Source organism: Equus quagga, chromosome 8 (assembly GCF_021613505.1).
Source record: "Equus quagga isolate Etosha38 chromosome 8, UCLA_HA_Equagga_1.0, whole genome shotgun sequence".
Lineage (NCBI taxonomy): Eukaryota > Metazoa > Chordata > Mammalia > Perissodactyla > Equidae > Equus > Equus quagga.
Window position 1 is genome coordinate 126452496 of NC_060274.1, and position 19988 is coordinate 126472483.

General features: G+C 48.2%; 2 protein-coding genes across 3 annotated transcripts; both read right to left on the reverse strand.

The window, feature by feature from the left end:
• Positions 1-146: 146 nt before the first annotated feature.
• LOC124243865 (histone H2B type 2-E1) lies at positions 147-2894 on the reverse strand. The gene is made up of 2 exons (XM_046669930.1): positions 2763-2894; positions 147-383 (listed from the first exon to the last, which is right to left on the reverse strand). Exons 1-2 carry the CDS (start codon positions 2892-2894, stop codon positions 147-149), a joined length of 369 nt encoding a protein of 122 aa, XP_046525886.1.
• A 2894-nt stretch (positions 2895-5788) lies between these two features.
• Positions 5789-19884, reverse strand: ABCF2 (ATP binding cassette subfamily F member 2). 2 transcript variants are annotated; one of them, XM_046670505.1, is made up of 15 exons: positions 19794-19884; positions 18947-19148; positions 14396-14608; positions 13724-13906; positions 13467-13638; positions 12221-12316; positions 11257-11359; positions 9958-10053; positions 9666-9785; positions 9488-9577; positions 9008-9118; positions 8301-8363; positions 7953-8081; positions 7127-7330; positions 5789-6405 (listed from the first exon to the last, which is right to left on the reverse strand). In XM_046670505.1, the coding sequence occupies exons 2-15, from the start codon at positions 19104-19106 to the stop codon at positions 6268-6270; spliced, it is 1878 nt and encodes a 625-aa protein (XP_046526461.1). In that variant the 5' UTR covers positions 19107-19148; positions 19794-19884; the 3' UTR covers positions 5789-6267. The 2 variants fall into 2 exon arrangements, with proteins under 2 accessions (XP_046526461.1, XP_046526462.1); XM_046670506.1 differs by lacking the exon at positions 19794-19884 and adding an exon at positions 19248-19547.
• Positions 19885-19988: the final 104 nt, after the last annotated feature.

A 19988-nucleotide genomic window follows, 5' to 3' on the forward strand; every position in this document is an offset into this window, starting at 1 on the left:
AAAGTATGAACAAGTTATTATTCCACCTTGGTAGCCATAAAAGGTGATGACACCCTTGCCCCACATCGCGCCTTGCCTCCGCATGTCCCTTTTTGAAATCACCACAGTGCATGGGAGCAGTTCACGCTTTATTGTTAGGCCCCGGGTCACTTGGAGCTGGTGTACTTGGTGACAGCCTTGGTGCCTTCAGACACAGCATGCTTGGCCAGCTCCCCAGGCAGCAGCAGACGCACGGCTGTTTGGACTTCCCGGGATGTCAGTGTGGTTCGGCCCGAGTACTGGGCCAACTGGGCAGCCTCGCCAGCCAGCCGCTCAAACACATCATTCACAAATGAGTTCATGATGCTCATGGCCTTGGAAGAGATGCCGATATCGGGGTGCACCTGGAGAAGCAGCAGGACCACTCTGTTACCCAAGAGGCTGTGCCTGATGCCACAAGCCCCAGCCCCAAGTTGGGGACTGCAGGAAGCCAGAGGCAGGGTGGCAAGGTCGCCTCACCAGCCTCTTCCCAGAGGCCAAGAGATATGGCAATAGGGATTTGGTTTTTTTCTACTATTTCCAAATTAAAAAAGTTTCTCCCAACCACAAAAGGTCATCTTAATCTTAAGTTCCTTGTATAAGCACATATAAGCATTTACCTTTGACAAACGGAATCACTTACACAGCATTCTGCTTTTTTCATTTAATGCATTTGCATAGTATTCTATAGTATGGATGTATCAGTTTATGTCATCATTCCTCTCCTAATGGATGTTTAGGGCTTTTGCCTGTGTTTTTTGCTATTAGACTGTGTTGTAGTAAATACACATCTTCGAACATTTGTACGAGCATAATGAAGGTTATTCCTAGAGGTGGGACTGTGGGGTCAAAGGGCCTGTGCACTTAACTTGGTAGATTGTTACCAAATTTCTTTCCCGAGAGCACACCTACATGACAAAAACTCAGCAGCAGACTAGGAGTTAGGAGACCCAGGTTCTGTGGCTGTGCCGTGAATCACTGTATGACCTCGAATAAGGCACTTTCCTCTGGGCCTCAGTTTCCTTTTCTGTCCCACAAGCTTTTGAACTAGGTGATCTCTAGTAAAACAAAGATAGGGACCTGATAACAATCCTAAAATGTAAGTAGGCAGACAGTAAGCGTTTCTCTGTAAAGGGCAAGATAAGTGATTGCCCAACGACATACATCAAGCCAATGGTGGAGACAGAACCAGAACTCAGGCTTCTCTGGCCCCGCCAACACTCTCCCCACCACCTCTGGTCACCACTGACAGCAGCAAATTTGAGCCAGTACAAGGCTGGTTTGGTCTATACCCCTTGTGCTGTCATCACATCCTGGTCTCCTCAGGGTGGGGGTGAAACAGTAAGTTTCGCAGTATGTGGGTAACTTGCTCCTCAGCTCTCCTCTGTGAGTCCAGTCCTGGTCCAACCCTTCCCTCACAATTTTTGAGTCCCAAAGTCAGGCTAAGCTGCAGGGCTTACTAATACCCTCTCCCACCCCACTTTCTTCAGGACGCTGGAGTCTGTCCTCTGATGCTGCCCTCTTGGCCAATCCACCCCACCTCACCCAAGCATTCCCAGAGACCCAGGTTGTCAGGTCACTAAAACTGCCGATGGGATTCAGACTGCAGACAGGTTCCACCTCTGAGATCTAATCTAATGGAGGGTAAGAAGCTTAGGCAGGTTGGAGAGACCCAGGGCAGGCGACATAGCTACCCCGCCTCCTCCTGGCCCCGGCTCTGCCGAGCAGGACAGAGGCCTTGCGGCCAGGCTGTCTTGGACCCTCCACACTGGGTTTGGGTATCCATTGGTGCTCAGAAATGTTTGTCTGCATGTGAGTCCCCGGAATAGGTGCGTCTCGCAGGTGCTCTGGTAGGCTGCATAAATAGAGAGCACCTGTGGGTTCCGGGGTGGAAGTATGTGAGGGGCTTGCCCAGAGCCAGGGGGATCTGACCTCTACTGCTGTCAGGTCATGTGACTCAGTCAACCCATTAAGCCTTTATGGACCTTGGGTCCCTCATCTATAAGGTAGACCAACGCCTTAGCCCCCAAAAGACTGGGTGCCCCTCGTCTGAAAGACTTTTCTCAAGACTTTACACAAATTGCTCCTTGCTCTAGCTACCACTAACTAGTACTTCTTGTTTGTAACATAATGTGTTTGATACCTGATCACCTTTAGCCCAGCACTTTCTTTTTTTTTAAAAAAGCTTTTATTTTTCCTTTTTCTCCCTAAAGCCCCCCCCCCCCCCGCCCCGTACATAGTTGTGTATTTTTAGTTGTGGGTCCCTCTAGCTGTGGCATGTGGGACACTGCCCCAGCATGGCCTGATGAGCGGTGCCATGTCCACGCCCAGGATTCAAACTGGCGAAACCCCGGGCCGCCGAAGCCGAGTGCGTGAATCCAACCACTCAGCCACGGGGCTGGCCCAGCCCAGCACTTTCTTGTAGTCCTCCCTGTCTTTTAATTATGACCCACTTAGCATTCCACATAATCATCTTTCTGTCCAAAAGCCCTGTAAGCCTCTGAACTATGGCAGGGAGCATGCTTTAAATGTCTCCTGCACGTCACAGGTGCACAATAGATGCTGAGAGGTGTAGGGACCTCCAAGATCAAGGGTGACCACCTTAAAGAGGGACACGGTGTGCCTGAGGTGACTCGCCTCAGTGCCAGGACTAAACCAAGTCCAGACTCTCCATTCAGCACCCTTTCAAGGCTCTTTTGCCAATACATTCCACACACACACACAAGCTAGCTCCCCACTCTCACCTGCTTCAGCACCTTGTAGATATACATTGAGTAGGTTTCTTTGCGCCGGCTACGCTTTTTGGACTTCTTGTCCCCAGAACTACAGCCCCTTCGGCCCCCAGACTGATGCTGTTGTCCATGCTCAGTACTCATCCTCCTGCTCCTCGTAACAGCCACTTTCTGCTCCTTGGGGGCTACTTTTATGAAGTCAGCTGCCCACCAGGTGGGCCTGGGAGCCAGCACCTGGGATGGAGGGGTGGGGCTTGGCCCAGCTCTATCCAGAACATGCTCCGGGTTAATCTTGAAAGAGACTAATTGCTCCCTCCTCTCCCCATTGGGATTTTCTGTCTCTGAATAAGAAACCCTTCATCAGCCCCCTCCTTCACTGGATCATCTCCCAGTGTATTACACACTTGTTAGAGTTCACACGCCACCAAACCATGCCATGCAATCACTCAGCACCCACTGTGCTCGGCATGGCTCAAAGTGCTGGGGAGCGTCAGAAGGAACACAAGGCACGCTCCCCCCATACAGCCCTACAGTACAGCTGAAGACAAGAATGGTTCACATCAAACAATTAGGGTGGAGTAAAAGGGCTAAAGTGTGTGGTAGGGACAGAGTCCAGAAAAGAAAAATGAGCGAGGGCTGCAGTAGCCAGGGGAGGCTTCATGGGATAGACTTGAAGCTGGTCTTGTAGGATGGCTACAATTTAACTGGGGAGAAGGGAGGAAAATTTAATTGGGAAGAAAGGGAGAAAGATAAATGGTGTGAAAAGCAGAGAGGAATCAATGGGTGGAGAGTAGAGTGAGGATGGACTGAAGGCAGAAGATGGAGCAGAGCGCTGAGCCAAGAGTGTAGGCAGCAGGAGAGCACAGCTGGGAGGGTCTGACAGGGAGGGGTTTGGGACGACTGGAGGAAGTCGGGAGAGAAACACTGGATGCTCTCCATAAAAGCAGATGACAGCGGGGTCCTGTGGAAGTTAGCAGCTAAGGGAAGGGAAGAAAAATGTGGCTGTTAAATGGAGCAAGTTAGTCCTGTCCACTTTGCACCTATATGTGAGCGAATATTTCAGGTTCTTGAACGCTGATTAAAGAAACCTGGAGCAAAATGAAAAGCACAGGCTGGGGGAAAGAGGCGTTTCCCAGTCAGGAAGACCAGGGAAGAGGACTAAAGACAAGCACCACCTGTCAGAGGAGGAAAGAGAGCCTGAGCAATCAATCGCCTCCCTCAACTCACCTCTTCACCCAGTCCTCAACATCAGCCACATCTTAACGTGCTGGGTTTAAGAGAACCCAGAGGGCAATCCTTAACCCAAAATAAGGCACCGCTAATTTTAGGCATTTGTGGAAATACATATTTTGTGGGCTTTTTAGGCATTCTTAAAATTTTTGAGATTGGCTTTTTTTTGGACAGGCTGACTAGCCTATTACTTACATTTCTCAGGTTCTGAAGCCCTCCCATCCCTTAGCACCTCAGGAACACTACGCTGGAGACCCCACCTGACTTTAACGGGAGTTCTTAACAACATCCCCAGGCCCTCCCTCGGCTGAAGTAGCAGGAGCTTTCCTCTCCATCCCCATTCTCCCCACAACCAAGTCTCTGGATACTCAGGACTGACGTAGGCCATTCTGCTCTGGGACGCACTTCAGGCACAAAGCAGCAAGGCCAGGCCCTTGGGGTTGACGGCAGAGCAGGAGCCATGCCCCTCAACCAGCCTCGGCGTCTCGGGCTCAGCTGCAGCTTCTCACCTTATGCTCACTCTTACTGTTCCCTCTGCCCAGAGCAGCTCTTGGACTTCACAGCCAGCTGAGAAGATCCTACTCATCTTTCAAGTTAGAGCACCAACCCAGCCCTTCTGGGCAGCTACCCACTGGAGACTTCCTTCCCCTTTGAATCCTTCTGTGTATCCTGCTACCGAAGTCACAATTTACCATCTGATTTATGCCCCTTCTATCTTGTTCTCTAGTCTCGTTGGCTTTCCCATTAGATCGTGAACTCCTTGGGGGCTTAGACACCAGCTGGGACTTTTTTGTTTTACATAGTCTTGGATGTACTATAATGAAAGCTGAAAAATCACGGCTGTGTATGTTTTCCCACAGGGATGGCTGCTGAGGTTTCAGAAGTGATGAATCCACATCAGTAAGGATGGCCACTGGTGTGCCTGTGGCACAAAGGCTGGAAGTGCTATTCAAGTTCAGACAGGCTATGCAGAGGCCCCAGTTGGAAGTAAATTACTGCTAATTAAGGCTGTGGACAGGTAAAATAATAAAATTTCCTGTATCCTGCCAGGAACACTGGTTTGCAAACTTGAGTGTGAAAATAGACTCCTGACCATTTCTGCATCTCTCTTATCCCACCAAATGTAATCAATAGGTCTGGAGCCCAGGAATCTGCATTTTTCTTTTTCTTCTTTTTGGTGAGGAAGATTGTCCCTGAACTAACATTTGTGCCAATCTTCCTCTATTTTGTATGTGGGATGCCATCACAGCATGGCTTGATGAGTGGTGTGTAGGTCCATGCCTGGGCTCTGAATCCACAGGCCACCAAAGCGGAGCCTGTGAACTTCACCACCACACCACCAGGCTGGCTCCCTGAGGAATCTGCATTTTTAACAAGTTTCCCAAGTGCTGTGGTGCAGGTGGCGGTAGGAGGGCGTTACACCACTCTGAAAAACATGCTCCAGGAGCGTGGTTCTCAAAGTGCAGCCCCAGACCAGAAGCATCAGCATCACCTAGGAACTTCTTAGAAATGTTATCTCTTGGTCTCACCCCAGACCTACTGAACCGGAATCTCTGAGGCAAGACCCAGCAATCTGATCTAACAAGTCCTCCAGGTGATTCTGATACACATTAAAGTTTGGGAACCACTGGCCTAAGGAAAGGCACAATTTCAAATCAGAGTTCTTCCAGCTCCTACGGACTAGTCTTCAGTCTGCATCCATCCCACCTACCCCACCCCAGCTCTTGCTGAGGGGAAGTGAATGTTGGCACTGCAGGGAGGAGGGGAGCAAGGGGCTCAGAGACCCGAGAAGGAAGGTAGGGACCATGGCTTCTTATTTCTTTATTGGACGCTTTGTAGATGTCACGCAGGTCTAAAAGTTACACTGTTAAATAATTATTTAAAAACAGACCAGGACTAAGGCCCTGGTCCAGAGCTCCAAACCAGAAGCAGAAAGGAATGGGGGCGGTGGTCTGGGGGTATTCCTCCAACATCACCAAAACCCAGAAAACGAGGATCCTAAGCTCCTTCACGGGCGAACTCTGGGCGTGGGCCCTTGCGCTAACCCTCGGGTGCCTCTGGCTGCATCACTATCAGGGTCAATAACCGGCAAGGGGCTGGTGGGAAGAGCCAGCCGAGTCCAGACATGGACAAAAGTAACTGGAAAGACAGGAAACGGACAGGTACTGTCCAGCTGTAGATAAGATCACAGAGTGCAGCTAAGGCAGGTGGGGATGGGGGAGGGGCTGGGAAGCAGTATTGCAGCAATGCAGGAGTCCGGCCCCAGGGGCCTGGCCTGGGCGAGGGCTCACACGTTGTGAGTCCTCTTGGTGAGCTGGGGTTCCTCGCCCACCAACTTGGACTTGAGGTGCTCCTTATAGGCCAGGATGTCTCCAGGCCACTTGGTGATTGTCTGCTTCTCACAGACCCAGATTTCTTGTGCAACCTAGAAAACAAATCCTAGACATAATAATCCTGGCCAGCACTCTCCCCATCCCTGCCCAGAAGACTGTTCTCAAGGAATTCCAGGAAGAAAACTCTACAAGCTCCTCCTGTCCCACCCTCCCAGCCCATCCCAACTCATATCCAGCTCATGGTTGGTTTCACTACCTTTTCGTTCTGCGGGATGGTCTAATGGCCTAACTCAAGGATATCATAACAGCAGGTTCAGAGCCTTCCAAGCAGGATCTGTTACGTCATTCCTATTTCCAGTTCCCTGGTAGGGCCTACATCCGTTCAGAGGCTTTACTCTCAGCTTCCTTTCCTCTACCTCATCTTCACCAAAGCTTCAGAAAATGACCAGCAGCTTTTCCACCAATGACCGGTGGTAGCCTTCTGTCTAATCCAAATCCTCCTTAGTATAATACAATTTCTAGGCTGAAGAAAGTAGTAAAAGCATCCCATACTCTACCCAACTCCCCCCGTGATTTTGGTCAACAATGCCAAGTAGGCTAACATCCCCAAATAGCTAATGAAGAAATGAAGTATTTCTGTTGAGCCTTTCTAAGTTTCCCAAAGAGTCATAGGTCATCACCCTATGAGGCCCTGAGCCCTTTTACCAAATCCCATAAACCTATTAAGTGCCTTCCGGGTGCCACAACTGTGTTCCACCCAACATTCTCCTAGATGCCCTCCACCAGGCCTCTCACCCCAGCTGGGAGCCTCACCTGCTGAATGAGTCTGAAATCATGGCTGACTAGCATCATACCACCCTCAAACTCATTGATGGCATCTGCCAGGGCGTCAATGGTCTCAATATCCAGGTGATTGGTGGGCTCATCCAGGAAGAGCATGTGGGGGTTCTGCCAGGCCAGCCAGGCCAGACACACTCGGCACTTCTGCCCATCAGACAGGTTCCGGATTGGGCTCACCTGAGCGGAACCATAACATTTATATAACTTGGTGTTATCCCCACTGTACACCACACAGAGAGATGGGAGAGACTCACCTCTCTCCCCAGTCTCCTCCATTAATATTATTGCTATTTACAAGAAGTCGGGCTCAGGAAGACCCAAGATCACAGAGCAAGATGGTGGCATAGTCACCAGTCTCTCAAGGCCTGAGAGGGATACAAGTGGAAGCCTGAAGCCATTGCCATTACCAAGGCCATGCCTCTTACTCTCTCGCAGCACTTAAATCTTAATGAATTGGAGCAATCCAGTGGACCCTCAGTCCAGATTTGAATCCAGGAATCTGTTTTCTAGGTTTCAATTTCCCATGCCCTCAAACATTATGGCTCATCCTGCTAGTCTGGTGGCAAGGGCATGTCAGAGACTGGCACGCTCTCCCTGCCCCTCCCTCATAAAAAGACCTAAATGCTCCAATACATAACAACCTAGGGTAAAGGAAAGATAGCGGTTCTCTTAGGGGCTAGAATTAACGGAGGAGACTTGGGGGATAGCTTCAAACCCGGATCACCAGGACAGTGTCCCCTGACCACCCAGCCAGTCTCCTAGTCATCTGGGGTTCTTTCCCACAACCCCCTCCACTGACCTGCTGTTTCCCAGTGAGACCATATCGCCCAATGATCTTCCTCATTTCTTCCTTCTCCTTGATCTCTGGGTAGCACTTCATCATGTACTCCAAAGGCGAGAGGTCTAAGTCCAGCTGCTCTTGTAAATGCTACAGGAAAAAAGGAACCCACTCAGGATATCATAACAGCAGGTTCAGAGTATCCCACTTCAAAAGGAACCCTGCTGGGTTACCTGCTGAGTAATTCTCTACCTCTACCCAGGTACCTGTTCAAGATCCCAAGAGAAACAGGTAGGAACTAACTTGGTCACATGCAGCCACCTTCCCACACCCTGGGTAAATCCCTCCACCCCAACTCCAGGCCTGTACCTGATGGTAACGTCCTATCTTGACATGAGAGTGTTTTCGGATCATCCCGTCTGTGGGTAGTAGCTAGAAAGAAACGAGTAGTAAGGGGAAAGCTAAGTATATAAGAAAGAAAACCCAGTCAGAAGCAGACATGGGCAGAGCAGGGAAACACACATATGTTAACACTGAACAAGATTCATCCAGCTTCCTGAACAGGATCTACATCACCACCTCACAGACTGCTACTCTGGCCACTTTAAAAATATTTAGGAAGGCAAAGATGTTCTCAAGGGAGGTAAAGATACATACAACACAATCTATTCAGTAGGTATTAAATGTCTATTACAGAATGCACTTTACTCAATAATAAAAGACTTGGAAAAAGGTACAACATACATTTTCTAAAATAAAAACATCTCTAAATGTACACAGGTTCATGTATTCTAAATGCTCTGATTGAAAACAGAAAACTGTTGAGACACATGCATGTATTCTCTCTCTCTCACACTGACACACAGACCCCTCCCTCCTTCCCTTGCTCTCTCTGAGAAAACAGCCCCAAACATCAGCACTGCCCAGTGATGACACCCCCAACCCCAAAAGATGACTCACTCATCACCAGGGCACCCAGGCCCTCCAAGAGTAGTGGTTCCTGCATACGTCCCCTTTTCCTCAGACACAGCAAGCACCTACTCTTGAAAGACCCCTACCCCAACCTGGCACCATACCTCTCCAGTTAGCAGCTTCAGAAGAGTTGACTTCCCTGCTCCATTGGGCCCCACCAGAGCCACTCGTGTGTCAAGATCGATACCAAATTCTAGATTGTTGTAGATGCAAGGCTGAGGTGGGTGTGAGAGAGAGATGGATACAAGGCTAAGGCACTGATCAATCTGGCTGGCAGGACAACCCCATTAAGTCCCAATCACCACTGGAGGAGGTGGGAGTGTGGAGAAGGGACACTGCTCTCATGGCAGACCCCAACCCACTGCCTACAGCTGCTAACCCAGCTGAGCAGTTTTCCTTCCAAGTACTTTAAGAGGGCCACAGTGAGTCCCTGGATGAGGGACCTCAGCTGCCATGCCTGAAAAATCCCCCGTGCCACATGGGTTACAGGTGTTGTTGGCAAAGAACAGGAGACCCTCCCCTACCCAGTTGATGCTCACCTTGTAAAATGCACCCCAGCCTCCCAACCACACACAGGTACTCACCCCATCTTTTGTATACTTGAAGCTCACATTTTGTACCATAATGACGGGTGGGGGGATCTTGCCACATGGTGGAAAATAAAATGACAGTGTCTAGAAAGAGGAGAGGGCATTTATCAGGTTAGGTCCTTTCTTATCCACTTCACCTTAGGCCACCTAACTTCAGCCTATCAGACCCCACCTTGTCGCTCACGACCCTCTCTGTCAGTCCTGACGCCATCATTTTCTGTAGCGTCTTCTCTTTGCTCTGGGCTTGCCGGGCCAGCTTGGCACTGCCATGACCAAACCTAGCAATGTAGTTCTGAAAGAGACCAGAAAGGGGGCTTGGAGTATAAGCAGGCACCAAACAACTCAAATGCAGGGTAAAAACTGATGACAACTTCTTCCTGACCTCCTCCAGCACCCCTAAACTCCCCAAATACCCTCATCCACTTCTCCTGGAGAAGGTGAGCTCAGCTCTACAATTGCCCTACCTTCATGTGTGCAATCTGATCTTGCTCCCAGTGAAATCTCTTCATCTGGTTCTCCTCCAGCTCCAGCCGTGTCTTCACATACTGATCATAATTACCCTGCAGGAAAATGCGCCAGGTGAGGTGGGCAGCTTTAGCCTCAGCCCTGGGTTCTCTTTCAGGGTACGGGGGATAAGGAATGGCATCTGACTTCGCCCTGGGTATAAGATTGTGCATTAGGGAAGGAGGAAGTGCATTGAAAAAGCACATCCTAACCTAGAATCTGAGATCTTTCAAATTATGTGCCTCTCACTGTTAGCCTGGCCAGAGCAGGGCTCCAGATCAAATCCTCACGTTAGCCATAAAGACATCCACAGCACTAGGAGTGGCCCTGAAAACCACCATCAGAGGGACTTCACGAAGCTCACAGCCTGCCAAGAGTATCCCCTACTACTCCCCACCCCTAGAGGCTGAAGCCCTACCCAAACTACAAGAACTGCCCCCAGGAGGGAAGACGTTAGACCAAGCAGATTTAGGACCTGGCAAACCCTGCACAATTGGACTGCCATAGTTTCTATCTGCAAAATACTGGACTGAACCTAAATATCCAGCAAAAAGGCTCTGACAAGATATAAGATAGCCACGCAATGAAATAATACGCAGTCACTGAAAAAAATGAGGTTGATTTATATATATTCATATGGAAAGCAGTCCAAGATATATTAAATTTTAAAAGCAACTACAAAAGAGAATGATTATTAAGACTACAACTGTGATATGTATACATGAAATTTTCTATAAATGCTTGCAAGTACACACAAAATTTCTAGAAGGCTAAATAAGAAACTCCTAATACTCCTCTGGTAAGCGTAATGACAAATAAACAGGACTTCTACTTCTCACTTTTTATTTGATATATTTTTTGAAATACAGAATATGAAAAGGTAAGGTTCAAAAGTAGGCTGCTGAGATCCTGATTCACATTCTTCATGAAAGGAGGGGTAAGTGTGTCAACTGTCATGAGCAGAGGTAAGTAGCCATTTAAGAAGGTGGAGGGCAGCAGGGCCTGCCTCAGCACCATAAAAAGTCAACGTCTTTGCCATAAGGCAAACATACACCATGTGCACAGGCTGCCAATGCATGGCCTATGGCCTGAAAGCAATTACTATGGGACTAAAATAAAACAGGCTGCAGGACTCCTTGTCCACATCTTTTTATAGCAATAGGTAGAAAAGGGCTGCTAAGTCATTCTTTTTTTTAAAGGAGAACTTCAGGGAACTGGTAAGCACAGAGGTTACTGTGGAGAAGGTGAGGCCCACTCACCGTATAATACTTCAGTTTCTTGTTGTGCATGTGAATGATGTTAGTACAGACACCGTTCAGAAAGTCCTGGGAATGGGAGACGAGGACCAGGATGCGCTTAAAACTGCAAAGCCAAAGAATTAGTCAAGGAGGTACTCAGAACGAAGACAGTCCACCACAGGTGAGCTGAGAGTCAGGCCTAGAAAACCTCCATTCTTTCCCATCCTCACATCTGAGCACCCTTTAGATTTACTGGCCAATTCCCACTCTCAGCAAGCATCTAAGCCACCAGTGCACAATCTCCCTGTAAGGACATTCTTCAAAGTGCCTTTCAAAGTGTAGTGTGACAGTCTGAGTTTCCTCAATCTTCTGTTCTAATTTTCAAAAGAACGCAGTGGAGATGGTACAGTGATGGCAAAAACAAAAGTGTATGTACACAAATACACCCATAAATGTGTCTAAAAATTGTGGGTTGGAAGAACTGGAACAAGTGCAATAAAAACCACCATGCTCTTCTTTTTAAAGAAGGTACCAAGTCATTGCAGAGACCACAGAAAGCCTTCTTTCAAAGTTGGCACAACATTCCAGGTTATTCAGTTCCTTAGCCACAGAAGGACCACTGCAGTGCCTCTGTCACTACATCATGATCGTAGATGGGAGTCCTCCTTTATATGATATATATGTAATACAGTTAAGAAAAAAATATTGTCTTTAATTAAAATGTTATATTTTAAATAAAGGGAAAAACCCAAAAAGTTTTTAAAAAATTCACACATTTCAGACTAAACAAAAACAATCAAACAAAAAGGCCAGCCCTAAAGGTGCTCACCACTTTTTCAATCTGGCCTTCACTCTGGCCTCACTTCAGCTCATTTGCTCACTGCTCTATTATCAGTTCAGTTTCTGGGCATCCATTTCCCATGGACTCTGCTCAACTCCCTCTTTAGGGCCCACCCACTCCCCAACCCCATCCCCACCCTCTTACGTCTTTAGTTCTTCTTCCAACCACACACAAGCATCGAGGTCCAGGTGGTTGGTGGGCTCGTCAAGGAGCAGCATGAAGGGCCGAATGAAGAGGGCTCTGAAGGACAGGACAGGAAACAGAGCCACTTCAGTCTAACAGGTGCTACACAAGAGGGGACAGCCTTGCCTGCTACATGCAATTCTGGTCAGGTCTGGCTTGTGTCCTGAAATCAATTCTAGGTTCTATACCTCAGAGGAAACAGGAGAACTACAAGAAAAACCAGAGTTGAAGAGCAGAGATTAAAGGACACGTAACAGGGCTGAGAAGCAGAGGGATAATGCAGTTTGGAGATGAGGCTGTAAGAGTCCTTATGAGTCTAAATGTCTCTTACACTGAGACTGGTGACCACTGGGAAGGCTAAAGGATACAGAGGAAACAAATTGCTAAAGCAAAAAGTATTCAGGTTAAACCTATCTGGTAGGGTTGCCAGACTCCAGCAAAAAGGCAAAATATTCTTTTTCTTAGATGGAATCTGAAGACATGAGAAGCAAGGGGATAGCACTGGTTCCCACATCTGCAAAGCTTTTTAGAAAGAAGACTTCTGGGCACCAACTCCAGCATTCTGCCTGCATAGATCTGAAGGAGAGGCTAGAACCTTTATTTTTTTAAAAGCTCTCTATGAGAAGCTGAGGCTAATCTTTGCTAGCACCTGGAACCACTGCTCTCATGTCTCAGGCAGGCACAAGCAGCCTTGCTAAAGCAGTGTATCAAGCCTCACCAATGACCTGACAGAAAATGGTGAGGTAAGAAATCACCTATTTAACTGAGGACTTTCAGGGGGACTGCTAGGGGAATAATGGTCTACAGAAACTCACTTTGGGTCCAACTCACAAGAGGGTAAGAAGGACAGATGCTCTAATAGCTGTCTAACATTTTATCTTTATAGCAAGCATTAGAAGAACTGAAGCACAAAAAAGGGTGGGAGGGGAGGCAGGAGGAAAGGAAAGAAAAAGACCTATTCTGCCATTTTACCTGGGGCTGGTCCTAGGATTCCTAAACTCTGTGCTGGAAATCCAACAATGACCACTTCAGTCAGGAAGCTCACTCCTTAGCCCACGTATACCACCCACTTCCGAGTCGTCAATGTTTGTGTCCTGTTTGGCCCTTACTAACCAGTAACCCCTGTTCTAAACGGTTCCACTGGAGTGAGCATTCAACCCTGAAAAAATAGGGAGTATAGAGGGTGGGGAAGGACGGAGGGACTCACCTGGCGAGGGCAACCCTCATCCTCCAGCCCCCACTGAAGTCTTTTAGTTTCTTGCGCTGCATGGCAGGTGTGAAACCCAGTCCGTGCAAGATGCGTGAGGCCCTCATCTCCGCCTTGTCAGCATCCAGCTCCTCCAGTCGCTCATAGAGTTCCAGGAGCTTCTCACACTCCGCTGTGGGCAGTGCATGGCCTGTGAGGCTTCCTGGGCCTTTCCTGGGAAGAACCCCACCCCCACGCCCCTCAGTGTGGAGCCCTACCATCCTCGTGAGCCAGTCGCTCAGCCTCCCTCTCCAGCATGGCCCGCTCTGTGTCGACTTCCATCACACACTGCAAGGGTGTCTTATCACTAGGGGGCATCTCCCGAGTCAGATGGTAGATGTCGATATGCTCAGGGATGGGCACTTCACGTTTCCCAATAGCAGAGAGCAGCATGGACTTTCCTGAGAGGGGCAAGCAAACAAGGTGAAGAGAAGAGGACACTCAGCTCAGTTTTGCCTGTCATTCTCCTACACCAATTCCTCCACTCCAGCCAAACTACAACCTCACCACTTTTTTGAGTACCTTCCTTCCTTTCATTCATTCAAATCCTGCTATTACTCCCTCACCCCTGTCCTTGGGACACCTTTCCAACTTTCCTCCAATTCTTGTCCCACACCTCCTCTGTGAAGTCTGTGCATTTACAACAGCCTCACAGACCCCAACCCCCAGCCCTCCCACCCACTTCTCCAGCATCCACTGTCGGAAACCACTCATGTGGTACTTAACACATACTGCTCTGTAGTGCTAGTTCCTTTTCCCTGGGCATATCTGCTCTCCCACTCACACTGTAAATGCCTTGCTTTGTACACAGCTGATGCTAAGTAAATACTTGCTGAGTGACAGATGAGCCAAGGAGAGACACCCCCCACCTTGCCTTCTAAGGGCCTCACCAATTCCATTTAAGCCAATGAGGCCATAACGACGGCCTGAGTTTAATTCCAGTTTGGTGTCACTGAGCAGCTCTTGACCATGAAAGGTGAGGGAGAGGTTGATAATGTGGGCATCAGTACTGTTGGGGTGAGAGGCAAGGACACCAGTGACAGCTCGAGCAGCAGCTTTCTTCATCTCAAAATCCTCTAGCTCCTTGGTCAGCAAATCCACTTCTGGGGACAGAAAATCAAAGAAATTTGGGAAGAGGGCTATAAGACTCAGCTCTCACACAAAAAGGCACGTATTAGAGCACCTGCGTAGCTCAGTTAGTAGTGCGTCAGACTTTTAATCCAAGGGCCCAGGGTTCAAGACCCTATTTGGGCACTTGTGGCTTTCGCCACTTAGATTACCAAATATTATTATACGAAGAACTGAATGCTGGAAAGGCATGTCCTGAAGGACCTGGGCTCAAGATCAACTTGAGTAGACTCAGATGTTTCACTAGCTTTAAACAGGGTGTACATTGCATACAGATCTGCCCTAAGAGTCTGCTTTCTGGGACACTTTTTATTTCGCAACTTGTCCTTCTAATTCTAACTTCTCTTGTTCTTAAATAACATAAGTGCATGGTCTTCCCATAGCTAGACCTCCAAATTGTCCTCCATGAGTATGTGTTAAAGAATTAGTCCTAATGCCCAAAAGAAAGCAGATATTAGAGAGATGCAATTCTCCTATCCTAAGGATAGAGAACTAGAGAACTTCTAGGCAGTGCTTCCAGGAGGCTAAGCTGCCTAGAAGGACCAGTGTAAGAAAATGCAGAGGGATCAATGAGGCAGGGCCAAGGTTGGGAAAACCAAAAGTTCCCAAGCCTAGAGGGTTTCAGAGATGCAAATTGACACAAGATAAGAGACTAGGTGTTCTACTTTTGTGGTTTTTCAGATATGATTATATCTTTAGGCTGGGAAGAACTATTAATATTAATGGTTAACATTAACTGGCTAATAGTTGCTGAGTTTACTCTGTACCTGGGACTGTCCTACATCATCATTCCCCACCTAATTTAATCCTCATAACCCACCCATGTGACATATATACTTATAACCCCCATTTAATAAACGAAGAGGTTAAATAACACAGCCAAGGTCAGAACGGCTAGTGCATGACAGAGCCAGAATTTGAACCAGGGTTTGTCTGACCCCAAAGACCATGAACTTACTCATTTCACTACATCACCTTTCCAGAAAGCAAAGTGTCAAAGCTGTTGAAAGTGGGACAGAAATGGGGGTAGAGGGAGTCTTGGTAAGCTTCTTCCAAAAGAGAATAAAGTGATCTATCCACCTTTTCAGAAAGGGGTTAGAGACTACACACGAGGTTCCATCACTGTGAGAACTTTCTAATTTCTTAGTCTTTGTCACCCTTACTTGAGTTCCCTTGGTGATTTTACAGTAGAACCCCTGAAATGAGAAAAGCCTATGTGCTTGTCCTCAGGAAGAGTAAAGATGGAGAAGAGGAGGGAAGAAAGCTCAGTGCCCTCCTCGGATAGGAAGGCTTGGGGAGAGCAACTCCAAGGGAGCAGGTGTGTGGTATGGTTAGTCTTAGGTCACTCTCTCAACACACCCTGCTGTCAGGAGATTACCAGTGCTGGCGCCAGCCTACCAGACAGATGGCAGTCACTCCACATCTACCTCAGCTCCCAGTACAGTTATGTTATACATAAGTGCTTCACGAATGCTTTTCGAATGGAGGTCAAATTTTTTGTTTTGACTGAAAGGATGAATCTAAAAAGTCTCTTTTCAATATGGTTGAGTTACCAGGCGTCCCACAGCCCTACTTTGTGCCAATCCCTGTTCTAGATGCTAAGAAGATAGAGTAAGGAGAAGCTTATGATCTAGATCAAGAGGTGGTAAACTTTTCCTTAAAGGAACAAATGGTAAATATTTTAAGGCTTATGGGCCAATGGCAAAACTGAGACTAATAGGTAGGTATATATACTACTGTTTGAAATGTAACCCCTTAAATATGTAAAAACCATTCTTAGCTTAGGAGGAGGATGGCTTAAAAACGGCTGGCCAGATTTGGCCAACTGCTTGTTTTTGTAAGTAAAGTTTTCTTAGAAGACAGCCACTCATCATTTACGTATCGTCTATGGCTGCTTTCCACTACAAGGGCAGAGGTGAACAGCTGCAACAGAGATCGCATGGCCCACAAAGCCACAAATGTTTACTGTCTGGATCTTTATAGAAAAAGTTTGCCAATCCCTGGTCTAGGTCTCCATCTGTTCAGGCAAAATTAAGGGAAAGCTGGGGCCGGCCTGGTGGTGCAGTGGTTAAGTGCGCACGTTCCACTTCTCGGCAGCCTGGGGTTTGCCAGTTCCGATCCCGGATGCAGACACGGCACCGCTTGGCATGCCACGCTGTGGCAGGAGCCCACATATAAAGTAGAGGAAGATGGGCACGGATGTTAGTTCAGGGCTAGGCTTCCTCAGCAAAAAGAGGAGGACTGGCAGTAGTTAGCTCAGGGCTGATCTTCAAAAAAAAAAAAGTGAAACCTATCTACCATTTTCTCTTGATCTCTTCCATTTTACAGAATCTAGGACCTAAGTCATCTCCTGAGCTTCAAAAGTAAGAGACTTAAATAGACCTCATTGTCTAGCCTACAGCATCCCAGAAAACACACTCAAAAGACCAGTGAACAGCATTGAATAAATGGAAAAGGGATTCTGGAGTAAACTTCATTAGAGAGAATAAACAATGTAGATTTCCTAAGAAGTTCCTTTCTATTCATTCCCCAAACAAGGGGACTCCACTGCCTGTCTTGAAGAGTCCCACATTCGAAAGAAGGTTGAACTGACTGTCAGAGGTCACTGTCTTTGATATTTATCTTGCTCTTTCCATATCTTACTACCTAAGGAAGGCCATGTGGCAATGGCCATTGGTGAAGGTTGGAGAATGGTGACCTGCAGCATCAAGTAATCCCAAACTCAGAAAGGAGAGAGGACCCAGTCTTGGGAGAGGAATCAGATGATCCATTAATTATGAAAGCAGACATGACCCTGGTCCCTGGCCTTAAGAAATGTTTTAAGAGGGTTAGAAAGAAAACAGAGTTCACGTTTCAGAACAGTAGCTCCCTGCAGAAGCAGGGTGAAAACCAAAGCTCCCGTATCCCTGAGCTGGGTTCCCTGGAAAATTCTATTTTCCCAAGAGAAAAGGTGAATAAGAAATCTCTAATGGGAACAGTGGACAAAGTGGGATTCAGTTTTTCTACTTGCCCAATTCATCTAGAAAGTACCTACAGAGCTGATGATAGATACTGCTTAACCATGCTTCCTGAGGGCCTAGAAGGGACCCCATCTCTCTATTTTAGAGATCACAACTCGGCCTGCGTGTCCACTCCCATCATTCTTAACTTCCCATCCCTCCACGACTCTGGCCAGGAATAAAACTTCCCCACGGCCTGACTTTATTGCACCAGCTTTCTCCCATAATTCTTATTTTGGAGACCATTGCTACCACTCAATGCTCTCCTCTCAATCATTTTTAACTTCCACATTTCTGAATTCTTGTCTTTTATACGTTGCACTTGTAATTCTCCTTTCCTTTTCAAATATTTACTTAGGATCTCTATCTGCAAGGCTGGTCATACAAAAAAGTATTACCCAAGACACAGTTCTTGCACTCAAAGATCAAACAATTTGGCTGAAGAAACAGAAGACAGAACATAAAAAGGTAACCCTATAAGACAGCATGGAGGTATCGTGAACTGAAATATTACTGGGGTCAGGTTTCATCAGGAAAGGCTTTACTATCTTGAGCTGAGCCCTAAGAGAAATGTCAAATGTAGCTAGCACAAAAATTATGGTATTAGAATTTAGTGTGTAAAAGGACAGAAATGTGGTGACTACTCAAGGGACAATAACGCCTGGATGGAGCAAAAGGCCTGTTTAGGGAGTTTTCAAGGGGCTGAGAAGAAGGCTGGGAAAAGACTGCCAAGGGCCTGAATATTTTTTATCACACACTGCCTTGTTTCCCCACCTAGACTGTAAGTTATCAGAGGGCAGACTATGTTTATAGTGCCTCAGCATGCAGCACACTGTCAGCACTTGAGAAGTGCTCAATAAATATTTCCCCAAATACAAATAACAGAAAGGCATCTCTCTTCCAGGAAAAAACCATAAAACAAATCATAAGTTTCCCTCTTGCTAGTATAGTCATTACCCTTGGGAAGACATATAATGTCGCCAAGAACTTGGCACGCTGATCACCATGTGTAGAAATGGAAACGAAGAAAGGGGCAGGGAACTGACCTCCTCCTCATAGTCTAGTAGACAGAGCAGCAAGGCAGCACGACTCCCACATTTGCTTGCCACTGAGTGTGTGAGAACCTTGTGTTCAGTTTCCTTGATCAATAACAGGATGGCACAAACTCCAACTCTATTGGTTTGGTTCATCATGAAAAGTTTCGTGGCACCAGATATATTCTCCAGTGCCCCCAGCAGCAGAACTCTGACTCCAGCTGGGGCATCCATTAGGTCGTGGCAACCATCCCAGGAACCCACCTCTCCCTCAATTCACCTGTGGTCTCTCGGCCATTGGCCTCCTCATTTTTCTCCTCTGCCACCTGTGGTTCTGTGACAGCATCTCCGTTTTCCTCATGTCCCTTTCTGGGCCGCTGTCGTGCTTTGGCAGCTTCCTTCTTTTTGGCTGCCTTCTTCTTGGCCAGGTCAGAAGGCATGGTGATGAACCACAGGAGTAGGTTACTGTTCTTTCAGGGAGCCTGACGGAAGGCAAACACCCCAAAATTCTAAACTTCTGGTAAGAGTGCCTGGGCCCCGCTCCATCCCTCTCAGGAATTTGCCTACCCAGCCTCCGATACCTAGCTCCGCCCCTGCCTAGTCGCTCCCAACTTTGCCAGGGTCTCTCAAGCCACTTCTGATCCTCGGCCGCTCTTCTAATCTTAATATCTCTTCCCTCAGGCTTTGTCCACCAATCCCCACAGACTGCCTCACTCTGGAGACGCTCCTCCTTTCAGGGCCTCCAGTTAGGGCCAGGTGCTGCCCCTCGGCAGAGGTCCCCATCTCCGGTTTCCCCACAACTTGGCGCTCCGCACTCTAGCCGGCCGCCTCGCTTCCCCGGGCTTCCTCCTGCCATCTGCCTCCGGCCGCCTGTCCGTCGCCCCGCTCCACACCACCCAGCTTCTTCCTGGGACGCACTCCTCCTACCCACAGTGAGTCCCCTCAGGGTCTCCTCACTCGCCAGCCCCCGAACCTCCCCCACAATCCGGCCCGTCAGCTTCTCTCCCTTGGCCTTTTCTTCTCCCTCGCCGCCTCCTCCATCCCGACCCCGTCCCTCCTCCCTCTTCTCGTCCTCCCTCCCCTCACCGGCCGGCACCCTCCCCTGAGCGCCCCTTCCCCCAACTCACTGGGCCTCGCCGCTCGGCCTCTGTCGCAACAGAGGGGCTCCTTGGGCTCCTCCGCGTGCGGCCGGCTCACCAGCCAATCACGGCCTCGCGCGGCTTTCGGCGCGCCGCCGCGCAGACTCCTGGGAAGTGTCGTCCTCGAGTAGCAGCGGCCAGGGCTCAGACCCCTCCTCGAGAACTACCGCGTATCCCAGGGGC